At 38.0% G+C, this 15,956-nt stretch overlaps 1 protein-coding gene across 1 annotated transcript in view; it reads right to left on the reverse strand.

Annotated features, from left to right (window-relative positions):
* DNAH7 (dynein axonemal heavy chain 7) overlaps positions 1-15,956 on the reverse strand; it is a 249,669-nt gene that overhangs the window by 43,380 nt on the left and 190,333 nt on the right. The window contains exons 50-54 of the mRNA XM_046018191.1: positions 14,260-14,393; positions 13,009-13,344; positions 5,201-5,327; positions 3,756-3,950; positions 212-304 (exon numbers count right to left, since the gene is read on the reverse strand). Of these exons, the coding sequence (XP_045874147.1) occupies positions 212-304; positions 3,756-3,950; positions 5,201-5,327; positions 13,009-13,344; positions 14,260-14,393 (885 nt within the window). The remainder of the gene's footprint in view (positions 1-211; positions 305-3,755; positions 3,951-5,200; positions 5,328-13,008; positions 13,345-14,259; positions 14,394-15,956) is intronic.

Here is a 15,956-nt window from a genome sequence, read left to right on the forward strand (position 1 = left end):
TCAAATACAGTCTCCTCCGTTATTGACTTAGTGTGGCTTCAATGATGGGCAAACTTCTTGAAAAATGATTGCATCAGAAGGAAACGGGATTCACCCCCCCAGGCTCCTCCACCTCCCCTGTGAATGTTACAGAAGCAAACGCAAGCTGACGGGACCGGAAGGGCCTGCTGGGGACTGCAGTCACTGAGCGGCTTGCAAAGCCCGCACTTACCTTGTCTGGCCTCAAGCAACGAATGATAAGCATCCTTTGAAACTCATTTGCTTTCTCTTCCCAATTTTCAGGGAAAGCTTCATGATGTGGTTCCTAAAATTGCAGTAGACATAATTCAATGTTATTTTAGAGATTCTTTTTTTTTAAGATTTTATTTATTTGACAGACAGAGATCACAAGTAGGCAGAGAGGCAGGCAGAGAGAGGAAGGGAAGGGAGCAGAGAGCCCAATGAGGGGATCGATCCCAGGACCCTGGGATCATGACCTGAGCTGAAGGCAGAGGCTTTAACCCGTTGGGCCACCCAGGCGCCCCTAGAGATTATTCTAAGGAGAAGAATAGTATTTTGACTTAGAATCTGATTTTTAGGGAAAGCATATAATGACTAAGCGAAATCAAGAATACTAACGTAAATTTTATTAGGCTGGGGTAAAGTTATGAAATAAGGAATGAAAAGAAAATTTAAAGCACCACAAAGGAATCAAAATGAGGACATGAATTAAGCAGGTTAATGTCAATAGGAATACTGATCATTAGACAAGATGAATCCTGTTACTAAAAAATGTGCATGCAGGGGCGCCTGGGTGGCTCAGTGGGTTAAGCCGCTGCCTTCGGCTCAGGTCATGATCTCAGGGTCCTGGGATCGAGCCCCGCATCGGGCTCTCTGCTCAACAGGGAGCCTGCTTCCTCCTCTCTCTCTGCCTGCCTCTCTGCCTACTTGTGATCTCTCTCTGTCAAGTAAATAAATAAAATCTTTAAAAAAAAATAAAATAAAAAAGTAAAAAATGTGCATACAGAGTTGTCCCATTATTTCTCCAAAGGCATTTTAAAACCTACCAACTATGTCATCATCTATTCATAAAAATAAATATTTACTACAAAAGAAGAAAGGCATTACACTTAAGTTTATTGTGACATTTCCTGTTTGAACAATGTTTTGGTGTCTTTTTTTTTTAAATAAAGGTATATTTGAAACTGTATATAATAAAGAAAAAGACAAAGAGAGAAAGCTATTAAAAATACACAAGAAGAAAGGCATTAAGATCCCAGGAGGAGTAAGTTCAAAAAAAACAAAGGGGGAGATATTTATAAAAATTGTAAAACTCTAGGGAAGGCTATGTGATATCTCATATTAGAAATCTCCATGCCTCAGCACAGTCAATAAATTTCTATTTCAAATTAGAATGAAGTACTCACAAAAACATATCCATCCCTAGGAAATATGTTTTTATTACTAATAGAGAGAGATCCAAATGAGATTCAGTCCAAAATATTTGCATTTATGTATAGATACAATCTCACTGTCGTGTATAATACAAGTTGTTAAACAAATAAAAAATATTCTCCGCATATCTTGCACTTTCTTTCTTTTTCCCATCTTGCCTAAAGAGAGCTCTTGCATATTAAACCCAGGAAAGCAGAATGTTAAGGGAGTAGAAATAAAGGGGTAGAAAAAAGTAACTATGAATTGGCAAAATACTCTCCCTCGTGCTAAAAAAAAAAAAAAAAAAATGTGAAGGAAGGCAACAATTTCTCTATGTGCCAGAAGGGAAACTGTTTTTTGGTTTGTGTTGACTATCATAGTCTTCAATTATCAAGTTAGGGTCCCATGAAAGCTTGTTTGAGAGCTATTAGCTTTTCCCTCTGAAAGGGAGGTGGAAATTTTTTCTGTCCAAGTTTCTAGCTAGAGAACAAATTAAATTTACTTGAAACAGGTTAATAGGAGGAAAAAACCCTGAAGTTTTATTGCATGTGCATAGAGGCCCAATAATGACACCAAGACCTAAAGAAATGATCAAGGCAGGCAATTTTTATACTTTCTAGACAAAGAAACCATTGATCTGTGAGGAATCGACAGAAAAAAAGAAAACTTAACTTTGGGAGTTTCAGTTAGTAAGGAATTCTAAATAGAATTTGGGCTGAGGTAGTAAATTAGTAGAAAGTAACAAGGGTTTTGTTCTGTTTTAAGATTTTATTTATTATTTATTTGAGAGAGAGAGCAGGAGAGGGGAAAGGTCAGAGGGAGAAGCAGACTCCCCTGCTGAGTGGGGAGCTGATGCGGACTCGATCCTGGGACTCCAGGATCATGACCTGAACCGAAGGCAGTGGCTTAACCACCTGAGCCATCCAGGAGCCTCAAGGGTTGTGGGTACACCCTTCTATGCTCTAAATTTCTGGTCTCCAGTGATGAAGTTGTCTTTTTACCTGCTGGTGCAGGGAGGGTACCTTTCACATGGGATATTTATTTCCACTCTCAGGGGGAGAGAGGGTCCTCTTGCACAAGCTGTCACTTAAGTAACTTTTATTTAAAATAATCCATATGCCAAAGTGGCACATTTTGGGTAGCCTGCCCTTGGCCCCTGCACCTTATGTCAACAGACAAAAATGTTTATTAACTTACATCCTCATCCTAGCTTATATCTGCATTTATATCCTGTGTTCAGAAAATCTAAACAAGAGCTCTTTTATAAAAAAAATTTTTTTAAAGATTTATTTTAGAGAGAGAGCACAAGCAGGAGGACCTGGGAAGAGGGAATCTTAAGTAGACCCTGCGTTGAGTGTGGAGCCTGATCCCATGACCCTAAGATCATGACCCGAACTGAAACCAAGAGTCAGACACTCAACTGTACCACCTGGGCACCCTGGTAAAATTATTTTTAAATGATTTTATTTTTCTCAGAGTCCATGGTCTCTCATGGTTTGTCTCCCACTCTGATTTCCCCCAACTCACTTCTGCTCTCCATCTCCCAGTGTCTTCCGTGTTCTGAGAAACAAACTGAGGGATTTGGAAGGGGGTGGGAATTATGGAGGGCACGTACTGCATGGAGCACTGGGTATGGTGCATAAACAATGCATTTTGGAACTCTGAAAAATAATCAAATTAAATTTTTAAAAAAAGATTTTATTTTTAAGTAATGTCTACACCAAACACGGGGTTTGAACTTACAGCCCGGAGATCGAGTCCCATGTTCTACCGAGACAGCCAGGCACCCTCTTTTGCAAAATTTTTAACTTACCTGCTATTATGGTTGCGAAGTCTAAATTGTTAATAAATAAAAACCTGGCATGGAAATTTGAAAAGAATATTTTAAGGGCTCTGCATCTCCACACATTTTAAGGATTTGAACACAAGTTCAGAAGAGAACTACCAATTTAGTAGGTGGGGATAATATAAATCTAAATCTTGATTTCAAGATCCGAACAGTTGTTTAAAGCTTAATTAAAGGGGCGCCTGGGTGGCTCAGTGGGTTAAGCCTCTGCCTTCGGCTCAGGTTGTGATCTCAGGGTCCTGGGATCAAGCCCCACATCGGGCTCTCCGCTCAGCAGGGAGCCTGCTTCCCCCTCTCCCTCTGCCTGCCCCTCTGCCTACTTGTGATCTCTCTCTCTCTGTGTCAAATAAATAAATAAAATCTTTAAAAGAAAATTATTTCCAAACTGTTTAAAGCTTAATTAAATATTGTTTTTATTCAAAGATAAAAATAAATTATTAAGCATTATTTTGTCCATTTAAAAACTTTGGAATAAGCAAAAGGGTTAAAAACATACCAAACTATCATATACTTTTTTCCATCCATCCTTTAAGTGCACAAACTCCCTGCGAATATTTTTGAAGGAAGGTAGATCATCCAGCCGACATATTTCATCCCACGATTTTTGAGGAAGCCACGTGCAGGGGTTGGCGTGAGGGTTGTCCAATCCGATGCCGCCAGTCAGCAGAAATCTCCACTCAGCTTTATTAATCTTTGGAAAACAAAGTCGCACGTAGAGTCAGGAATGAATTCATTATATATATATATAAAATACATGTAAACCATTTTTAAAAAACTATTGATTTTCAAGTTTTAGGTAATGTGGAATTCTATAACTACTGGTAGAGCCCTGAGTACTTCCTCACATGAAACCATTTATCCATCACAACGGGCTTTCGAAATAGGTCCATTCCCGATCGCTACTTTTTGACAACTTTCCTCCAGAATTACTCATCTAAACATAACAATTCTACTTGAGCAAATGTTTTCTAAAAATGTCTTTTTAGAGTCTTACAGGCTCTAAAAATTGGGGGAAGACAGAAGGCAGAGGGCAGAGAATCAGCAAACACAGGTGAAGGGGACTGGGAGACCGAGGCTTCCGGTAGGAAATGAGTAATTCCCAGGAATCAAAGCTACAGCATAGGGAATACAGTCGATGGTATCATAAGCACTCTGTGGTGGGGGGTGGCGCTTACACTTGGCAGTATAGAGTTGATGAATCACTATGTTGGACACCTGAAACTGCTGTGTGTCAACTATACTCAATAAATATAAAAAGGAATAAGATAAAAATTGGGGGAAGACAGAAAGCATTCAATCTGCCATATTTGCAACTATTCTCCGTAAAACATAATGAGGTACTGCTATGAAACTTGTGCAAGAAACGCAAGAATAAAGCCTTTATTCGCTCAGGATTCAAACCGATACATCACCAGATCCAACTAATAAATCTTAAACAATTAAGTAAATAAAATAGTGAATTTTGTCACTATTTTCAATACCTCTTTCATTCTTAAGGTGTTTCCTATATTTTAAATGAATAGATTTGAAATAGAACAAAAATTTATGAAAGGTATTGTTAAGCCCAAATGGTTGGATTTGACTAGCTTGCACAAGTTCTTAAAAACATTACCATTTATGTGATTACTTGGTGTAAATCTATCAACATAGTTAGTAAATTTATAAGCATACTCAAATGAGATTCTAATAGAGAGTAATTTATTTTAAACTAAAACACACATAAATTTAAGTAAAAATGACATAGTGCACTCTGCTTTATTTATTTTTCGCCTCTGTGAAATTCAGTCTAGCTGTGATGTCTTGCCTTAACTATAATAATTATTGTTTAACTACTTACAACCCCTTTTTATGTGTATACACACACACACACACACCCCTGTACAAATTAGTAAATTAATGAATCAGTGTTAGTCTTTTTCTACAAATTATAGCAGTACTGACCGCACGTTCATGTAGCAGCAGGTTAACAGTTAGACAAAAGGAAAAGAGTAGCTTATCCTTTTCAAAGAGCGACCGGCAGACATTGACATACAGGGAGTAAGTAAAGTGATCCTTGAGAATCTGAAGCCTACAAGTCAACAGAAAGACAAGTGAATAAACAAAAATGCATTATACCTTAAAAAAATGCTCTCGAGGAAACATAGTATAAACCATTTAGATGTCTATTCATCTAATAAGCTTTCTGGTCAATTACCTCCAAAACAATCAATGGTCGTCATTAACAGGATGTACCAATTTGAAAGCTACACAATGTAGAAACACCAGTAGAATTGCCTTTAACTGTTGATTGATTTTTTTTTTTAAACTTAGTCTTTCTTTTGGAAAAAAAAAAAAAGTCAATGCATAGTACATTAATCTATTACATTTAAAGATTTGTGGACTATTTTTAACTCTAAAGCATTTCTTGGGGTAAAATTTGATTTTTTTTATTCTGTAGATGCTTCCAAAGTTCTATATTATATATTAAATTCACAGATTAAAATTGATAGCTTTTTTGTTAAATTAACATTTCGTAGTATGTTATTCTGCTCATAAATCCATAAAAGCTGGAGAAATCACAAAACTTGATAAGCTACATTTTTATTTACCACATAGATGGAACATGGAAATATGAATAATCATAATATTTGCAACTAACAACTTTCTTGTAAGTGCTAACATGTGTTTTCTGTATTCGTAGCAATTCTTTACATGAATAAAACGATTTAAGAATTTTCACTTAGGGACGCCTGGGTGGCTCAGTTGGTTGAGCAGCTGCCTTCGGCTCGGGTCATGATCCCAGCGTCCTGGGATCGAGTCCCACATTGGGCTCCTTGCTTGGCGGGGAGCCTGCTTCTCCCTCTGCCTCTGCCTGCCACTCTGTCTGCTTGTGCTCACTCTCGCTGCTCTCTCTCTCTGACAAATAAATAAAATCTTAAAAAAAAAAAAAAAAAATTTTAAGAATTTTCACTTAAGGGGCGCCTGGGTGGCTCGGTGGGTTAAAGCCTCTGCCTTTGGCTCAGGTCATGATCCCAGGGTCCTGGGATCAAGCCCCGCATCAGGCTCTCTGCTCAGCAGGGAGCCTGCTTCCCTTCCTCTCTCTCTCTGCCTGTCTCTCTGCCTACTTGTGATCTCTGTCTGTCAAATAAATAAATTTAAAAAAAAAGAATTTTCACTTAATTATCTCATGGGGAAAACAAACCATCTTTGAAATAAAAATTTCAAAATATTTTTTATTAAATAGGTTATAATAGTTGTAAAAGAAATAAACTGAATAAATAGTTGACTGAAAAGCTTTGCAGAGAGCTAATGATTGACAATGGCCCAAACTAAGCAGATCAGCTTACCTGAAGGGAAAATTAGTATAGTTTTTTGGTGAAACAAAATTTTATCAGTGTTTCTTAGTGTGTCTAAAAAGAATAATCTACCAGTACCACCGTATCTTGGCTATTTGCAGAATGACATCCTAGGCTACCAAGCATTTCAGCTCAATTTTTCTCCTGACTTGCCTTTTTCTTTAATTATTTTGTCCCTTGCCGGCGTTCTCATAATGAAAATTACAACAAATTGATGTATTTTATTTCTAGTTGAGAACTCTGAAAAAGGGCTTGGTAGAGAGGGCTTTGAAACTAGTTGCTGAAATATAGTTGAATTCTCTGAAGATTTAAAATAATCATATTATTCCTGTCCCCATTTTTATGCTGATCATGGTCTTTTCACACTTGGTATTAGTTTGTCTCTTCTGTAACAGTACAATTAATATAGGGTAATGCAGATTTGGTCTTTCTAGAATAAAATAAAAATGTCTGCACTTTAAAACAAATTTACTCTTATAGATAGGAAGATTGAAGGGGAAATTATAAGGGTCACTCATATTAGAAATTCAAGTTCAGTCTCAGTGATAAAAATGCAGATTAAAATTCAATATTTTAATAATCTGTTATAGTGAAAAAGAGGATAAAAATGATAATTTTCAGTGTCGATGTGTGTTATGGGGATATAAGATCATTTGCCTTCCTCCAATGGAGTTGTATATTTGAATAATCATTCAGGAGTCTGAAAGAAGTAAACACCTTTGTTCTAATTTTGGCATTCTAGCCTACAGAAATAATGAACAATGTGGATTACTTGTGAGTCTTAAAATATGAAAATCATGGCACATTCATAAAATGGTATATTGTGCAACTACTAAAAGTTATGTTTCGGGGCGCCTGGGTGGCTCAGTCGTTAAGCGTCTGCCTTCAGCTCAGGTCATGATCCCAGGGTCCTGGGATGGAGCCCCGCTTCGGGCTGCCTGCTCAGCGGGAAGCTTGCTTCTCCCTCTCCCACTCCCCCTGCTTGTGTTCCCTCTCTCTCTCTGTCAAATAAATAAATAACAAATAACAAATAAAAAAAACAAATAAAATCTTTAAAAAAAGAAGTTATGTTTCAGAAGAGTACTTAATAACATGGGAAAATGATCTTGTTTGAAGTAGAAGGAAAAGAAAAAAAAACACTTCAAGTGTATGTATTCACTTATATTGTTTATTGAGAGAGATTTCTGTTTGGTCCCTGTAACAAAACTATATCCTCATTAGATTTTTGTTTCTGTACTTCAGTGGAGTTTTTTTTTTTTTTTGCTATAATTATTTGTTTCTTTTGCTATATTAAAAATTTGATAAAAAACAGATGATCCAAATTACTATAGCTATTTCACAGTATATAGCTATATGTCACAGTCATATATATACACATATATAACAGTCATAACTTATGTTTGGTGTAAGAGTTAAGTAAGAATTATTATGAATAATAACCATCGGAAGGCAAGCAAAAATAAAATATGTCTTAGTTGTTGAGTAAAAAGAAGTAAGAGATAATTTTTTACTAGTTGTTACAAGTTGATACCCTTAAACACCATCGATTTATCCTACCCACCCCCTTCCCTTGGTAACCAGCATTTTACTGTTTGTTGTTGTTTTTAGTTTTTACAGACATGAACTTTGTTTTGATTCCACATATAAGTGATCTCCACGGTACTTCTCTCTGACTTATCTTAGCATAATGTGCTCAAGGTCAGTGCATGTCACAAATGGCAGAACATGGACATGCAGACCGATGAAAATGGACCCTTATCTCGTACCGCTCATAAAAATGGACTCAAAATGGGTCTAAGATGTAAACTTAAGACCTTATACCATAAGGCGCCTAGAAGAAAATGTAGGGAAGAAACCTATCACCATTGATTTCACCAATGATTTTCTTGGATAGGACACCAAAAGCACAAAACAAAAGCAAAAATCAACAAATGGGACTAATTCAAACCCAAAAGCTTTTGCATGCAGAAGAAACAACTAAGAAAACAAAATAGCAACAAGAAATAAATCTATGCTTACACAGCCAATTAGTCTATGGCAAAGACTAATTCAATATTATTAATATTAATATTAATATTATTAATATTCAATGGGGGAAGAGACAGTCTTTTCACAAATGGTGTTGGAAAAACGAGAGCTACATGCTATTTTCTGGTACCCTAAACAAAAATAAACTCAAAATGGATTAAATATCTAAATGTAAGACTTGAAACCATAAAACTCCTAGAAGAAAACAGGTGGTAGTTTCCTTCACATTGGCTTTAGCCACATTTTCTAGATACATCCTTGGGCAAGAGGAAAAAAAAGCAAAAAGAAACTATTGGGACTACGCAAATAAGAAGCTTTTGCACAGTGACGAAACCATCAACAAAACAAAAAGGCAACTACTGAATGAGAGGAGATATTCACAAATGATATATCTGATAAGGGATTAATATCCAAAATACATAAACATAAAACTCAAAACCAAAACCCTAAATATTCTGATTAAGTATAGGCAGAGGATCTGAGTGACATTTTTTCAGACATATGGATGTCAAAGAGACACATGAAAAGATGCACAACATCACTAATCACCCAGGAAATGCAAATCAAAACCACAACGAGGTACCAGCTGCCACCTCTCAGAATCACTAGAATCAAAAGGACAAGAAGTATTGGCGAGGATGTGGAGAAAAGGAACCCTTGTGCACTGTTGGTGGGAATTTAAATTGGTGCAGCCGCTGTGGAAAACAGTATGGAGGTTCCTCAAAAAACTTTAAAACAAAAATACCATATGATTCATTAATTCCACTATTGGGTATTTATTTACCCAGAAAATGAAAACACTAATTTGGAAAGATACACGCACCCTTATGTTTATTGCTGCATTATTTACAACAGCCAAGATACAGAAGCCACCCAGGTGCCTGTCAGTAGATGAACGGATTAAACAAATGGAGTGTGCACATATATACAATGGAATATTCCTTAGCCACAGAAAAGAATGAGATGTTGCCATTTGTAATAACATGGATGGACCTAGAGGATAGAATACTAAGTGACATACGTTGGAGCAAAGACAAATACCATACGATTTCACTCCTATGTGGAATCTAAAAAACAAAACAAACAAACAAAAAGCAGAAACAGACCCGTAAGTACAGAGAACTGATGGCCGCCAGGGAGCAGTGTGTTGGGGGGATGGGCACAATGCGTGAAGCGGAGTGGGAGGTGCCGGCCTCCAGTCACGGAATGAAGTCACGGGAATGAAAGGTACAGCATGGGGACTAAGTCAATGACATTGCAATAGTGTTGTATGGTGACAGGCAGGAGCTACCCTTGTGGTGAGCACCGCATGACACAGGGTCTGGCCCAGTCGCTATGCTGCACACCTGAAACTAACAGAATATTGTGTGTCAAGCATACTTCAAAACAAGCAACACACCACACACACACACACACAACACAAAAACAAAACCCAAAGGAAACAACAACAAAAACATGAAAGGGCAGCCATGGGAGAAATTTTTTGCAGACCAAATATCGAATAAAGAGTTAATATCCAAAATATACGAAGAACTAACAACTTAATAACAAAAAAATCTGATTAAAAAATGGGCCAAAGACCTAAGCAGACATTTTTCTAAAGAGGACATCAAAATAGGGCGCCTGGGTGGCTCAGTTGGTTGAGCGGCTGCCTTCGGCTCAGGTCATGGTCTCAGAGTCCTGGGATCGAGTCCTGCTTCGGGCTCTCTGCTCAGCGGAGACCCTGCTTCCCCCTCTCCCTCTGCCTGTTGCTCTGCCTCCTTGTGTTATCCCTCTGTCAAATAAATAAATAAAATCTTCAAATTGAAAAAAGAGGACATCAACATAGGCAACAGACTCATGAGAAGATGCTCAGCGTCACTAATTATCAGGGAAATGCAGATCAAACCATGATGAGCGATTACCTCACACCTGATAGAACTGCCTTCGTTAGGAAAACAAGAGATCACCGGTGCTGGCCCGGATGTGTTGAATACACAAATTTGTGAAAACACAAATCACGTGTGTTTTCCCTCTGGCTAAGGCCAGTTTGCTAGCCCAGATGGTCACGTCAGTTAGCAGGTAAATTTGGGCTGAGATTTCTACCTTCATGATCTCTTAGTGGATTGTCTGTGATATGCAACACATTCTGGTTCAATGTTTACTGAATAATCAAACTGTTTTCTTTCTCTATTACCTTCGTGGAGAAAACTGGGTTGAGAAAATATTTCGCTCTGGTACTTTCCCAACAACATACTAGCACAACGGAAGCGAATAAACCACAGCCCACACAAAAGAACATGAACGTCACAAATGCAATACTGAGTATAAGCTGCCGGACACGCCGGAGCACAGACTGTGTGGTTCCATTCACACGATGTTCTAAAACAGGCCAAACTAATCCATGGTGTTGGAAGTCAGGACAGTCTCCAGCTTGGTGGAAGGGGTTGGGTTAGTCTCTGGAAGGGGACACAAAGTGGGGTTTCTGGGCTGTTGATAACGTTCCGGGTCTTGATCTGGGCGCTAATTACACAGGTGTGCTCAGTGATGAAAATTCATTTCTGCATGATTCTTTTTATAGACTGATAATTTCAATGAAAGTTTTCAAATCTGCTTTTCCTACTTACTCTTTGGTTGGTTCCAGAATTACACTTTCAGGACCACTGGAGTCATGGATAAGATTTGCATCGTATGAAAATGAAAGGATCTTAAGTAGAGAAGACCTATTTTATTTTCTAGATTCCATCCAAATCTCACATCTGGGTAAAAGGATTTAATTTTCTAGAAATCATAAGGAACTATGGTCATAGGAAGAAACATGTCATAGGTGTGGGTGAGTTCTAATTTGATGAAACAAGATATAGTAAAGGAACAAATAATTAGGTGTAAAGAATAAAATTGTTCTAATTTTTAACTCTTGTACACAAGAGTATACAAAACGTGACTCTAAGTGACAGAGAAAATTAGTTTTCTTCTCTAGACTCCAGCAAATACCTTAATTTAAAAGTAGTTAAGATGATATTTTGGAGACTTGTTTTAAACAAGGTAGAAAAACAACTGCAGTGAAAAACAAAACACTGAGCACTGTTGCGGCTCCAGGTGATGAGCACCATGGTAAGTTCTGGGAATTGTAAACAAACAAACAAACAAACAAACCCTCCTAAACCCTTGTCTCAGGGAACTCAGAACCTCGTGTGAAAACCAGACATGCTTGTTCAATTAACTAACATAATGCAAGTGGCTGGGAGCTTTTCTAAGAAAAGGTCACTTAAAATTTTGTTTTCTATATTTTAGTAATCCTTCCTACCCTTGAAAATTTCAGATAGAAGAAATACAGAAAGAAACGAAACATTTTCAAGTATCATAATAAAAAAACCATACTTTAAACTCCACCGTGACCCTTTTCTTCTTGAAGATGGTCACCCCTTTTTCTTCCTCACGGGCAGACAGCTCAGAGACTGTTTGCTAAGCCCAGTGTCAGTCTTTACACCTTCCCTGATCTTATATTTAAGGTTGTAAAATAACAGTACTACCAAGAAATTGCTCAGTCTAAGAATATTCAAAATTTAGCAGAGTTCTACTGTAGTAAATGAGAGGAATTCAATTCAGATTTTCAGGAGATGCTCATTTAGAATTTCTAAAAAGTAATTCTGCACTGCAAGTGATCCGTATTAAATTGGATTTCCTTTGTGGGTATGAACCGTCAGGAAACTGAAGTATCCAGCTTTCTATTGATCAGTAAGGTCAGAGAGGGCCATGATCGCAATGAACTATTTTCTTTGCTTGAGAAGTAATTTCATGTTAGATCCTATTCAACACAGCTTTCAATACCAAACTAAAATTCACCTCACTGTTAATAAAATGAAATTTTATTCTCTTATACACTTATTGTCAAGGTCTTAATTCCTTTATTTATTACAGTAGCCAACTGTAAAATAAGCTATTTTATGTAAGTAAGAATAACACAAATAATCACAATAAGGTATTTTAAAGAACCTTGTTACTTGACAAAGTATAACTACGCATATATCAGAATGTGCATTTGCAACTTTTGGAACGCTGGTTTCCAGAAGGTAAGAGTCCTGTATTTAGGGGTATTAACTAGTCTTTCCATGCCTCTAGTCACAAATACATTTTGCAAATGATCAACAGAGATAAATGTTTCCTCCTTTCAGAATGACATTGTAATCCTATCTCCCAGTAAACGATTTCGTGGCAGGCTGAATTTGGTCACATCTATTCCATTTCTCACCCTCAGATTTATTTCTAGAACAATGATTAATCGAGCTCGGGTTAGCAGAGACGGCACACCCACACCGTTCTGTAACAACAGCAAGAGCCAGCAATGACTATTAAATGTTCATGCATCGGTCAGTATTCCTACTAATTAGTATTTCTTTTACGTACCTTTTCGCTAAAATTTCTGACTTCTCTGAATTTTCAATAGACAGGATGTAAAGGCTAATAAACCAGGTCAGTGAGTATTGGTACATGGGCTCGATGTTAGCTAGATCAGCGATGGAGAAGAACAGGATGCTGGAATGGATGGCGATGGGCCGGTAGCCCAGGCGGGTGCTATCAATCTTCTTCTCCGTCTCCTCGGCTACTTCCTGCTTTTGAGAAATCTCATTAGCCAAAGCCTTGGAGGAAGATAATATCTTAATAGCGGTTTCATCTTCTAATATATTGCCTTCCGAAGATGAAAGAACTTCTAAAATCTTGTCTTCTATTTCTTTTAACTGCCTGGAATAAAACACAATTTTCTCAGAAGAAAAAGAAATCATTTAAATTCACTTCACGCCCACAGTCTTGTCTAGGAAACAAAGAGCTTGGAACCTAAAGAAACGTATCACTGTGTGACAAACACCCATCACGGTGATGTTGCAGAATTAATTTCTTATCTTGCAAAATGTCAAAAAGAAGGGACTTTCTGCTTCACTTCTCCTCCCGACCATCGTTTACACGGTAACGGGAGGGAGAGGTGTAAGCCAATCTGCTCTGCCATCAGTATCTCAGCCTCAAGTGAACGCAAAGTATCGCTCCCTTTGTTTTCCAAGATTCTTCATGACTTCTAGAGCTTTACCCCGTGCACCTGTGCTGGAGATGGTGTGAGCGGACCGCGGGATGCCGTGTGCTCCTTCAGAGAGAGAACATCAGTTACATGAGGAATACCCAAACTTTAGTGCTACACCGTTGTTGAATACTTGAAAATTCATTGCCTTGACTTGTGTGGGGTAGGCCTTCCAGTTCCTCCAGTGCCCGAGAACTTGTATGTAAAAATACACTCTTATGCAGGTTTCTAAGTTAACATAGAGACGTTGTAACGCCTTCTATTTTCCCCTTAATTCTCCCCATTCAATGCACCTACTAAATCTGACAAAACACAGCTTTAAAGTGTACTTTAATCCATTGTAAGTGATCTCGAAACAAGAACAATTCTGTGTTTTTTGTTTTGTTTAGTTTTGTTTTTTAGAGAGCGCGCGCATGTGAGTGGGGAATGGGGCAGTGGGGGAGGGGCGGGAGAAGAGAGAATCTTAAGCTGACTCGGTGCTCAGCTCCACCTGAGATTGTGACCTGAGCCAAAATCAAGGGTCCGGCACTTAACTGACTGAGACACGCAGGCGCCCCAATAATTCTGTGTTTTATAATGTTTGATACCTTTTGTTTTCAGCTCCTTGTAGTATCAAGGCTTGCTTTTCTTCTTCAAGGTCTGGCCTCTCTCGGGCCACCACAATTCCCAGCAGCTGATCTTGCATTCCCTCCGACGTGATCATGAAGTTGAGTAATGTTACCTATAAATGGAAAAATAAACAAGAATTGCACCATTGTTTCTATTGAGAAAGCCTCTGCTTTTATAAGTTCTAACCTTAAAATAGACTCTATTTACTATAGTAGTATATGTGAAAAGTGGCAATTTGTAGAGGTTATGATTAAAGATATAGGCAAGTTTGGCTGCTGGATTAAAAACCCACCAAAGTTTCTCACAGCCATAAATGTATATTTCAAAGGGTTTGTTTGGTCATCAGTTTATTCCTATTACACACTGATCCAATTTCTGACAACTGTTTAATTCCCAAATCTATTAGAATCCGGTTGGAAGCTATCTTTCATACTGGCTGGACAAGCTAATTTATGTTTCGGATCCTGGTGGTGATAAAAAGTACAGGAAATCTTAACAAGTGAGATAGGAGGAAAAAGAATACTGTTATTACTTCTCATGAGCATATATGATATTTATAATATGATAATCATATTACATGACCTAAAATGTGTGATATGTAATGTAATGTAATAAAAGTGTGATATGTAATGTAATATTACAATATGACCTATTAGATAATCACATTACAGTATGAACAGAACAGCCATTATTATGAGCTAGGAAATATACATTTTAATGGTATCCATTGAGGTGAAATCTATCAACACTTACTTTATACTCATAGTATGTAATGGCTCTTACAAGCTCTGTTTCCTACATCTTAAAATTCCTCCTCCCCTGGTTGTTTCCCATAAGTGGGAAAGTTAGCATGCTGTGGTCTTTCACATAGCAAATAAATAATTCATTCTGTTTCTCCCACAATCCCTTCAGCTATGGAATGATCTCTCTTTGCGCCTTCACAACTATACTATTGAAAATCTTATTTATAGATGCTTTCTGTCTCTCCCTCATTCCGTTCTTCAGTGCTCTACAATCTACTCTCATCCCAGCCTCCAAACACCCATCGTGCTCCCAGCAATAAACTAAAGAAACTCGTTCTGATCATCAGTGAACCCATAGGTCAACAAACGCTTACTTGACCTTGGCTTAATTTGAAAACCCCTACCCTGCACCCTGGCTCTTTTAAACATCTGTTTTACAATCTGTCTACTCTCTGCCCTTGTGTCTTGATCTCGGTTCTCTATTTATGGCTCGAGCATCACCTTCTGTGCCTTCTTTCCCCGTGCCTTTCATTTCTGCTACGGCTGATTTCTGGTGGAATCCTGTGCCCATCGGCTGTGAATTGTCTGCCTGTGCTTCAGCTCTGGCTGCTGAGTGGGAGACTCCACATTTCCCCACCTTTCCTAGTAAGAGAATTGGAGAATACTCCCTCTGCAAGAACAGGGTAATTCCATCTCTGTAAGAAAATGTCCTACCTGAGATCAGAAAGTGTACAACAATTTCTTACAGTACCCCTAGGAAGGTGACCCCCTCCTCTGCCCAAACTTGGCACCTTCTCCATGGTGGTTTCCTCTTGGTTCAATTTGTACCCCCCTCACTTGACCTGTAGTGGGCTTTGGATACCACTAGGGATAGATCATATGAGTATAATCATATATTTAGATGGGAGAATAAGAAATCTTGAAATCAAGCA

The sequence above is a fragment of the Meles meles genome, chromosome 9 (genome assembly GCF_922984935.1).
Source record: "Meles meles chromosome 9, mMelMel3.1 paternal haplotype, whole genome shotgun sequence".
In the NCBI taxonomy this organism is placed as follows: Eukaryota; Metazoa; Chordata; class Mammalia; order Carnivora; family Mustelidae; genus Meles; species Meles meles.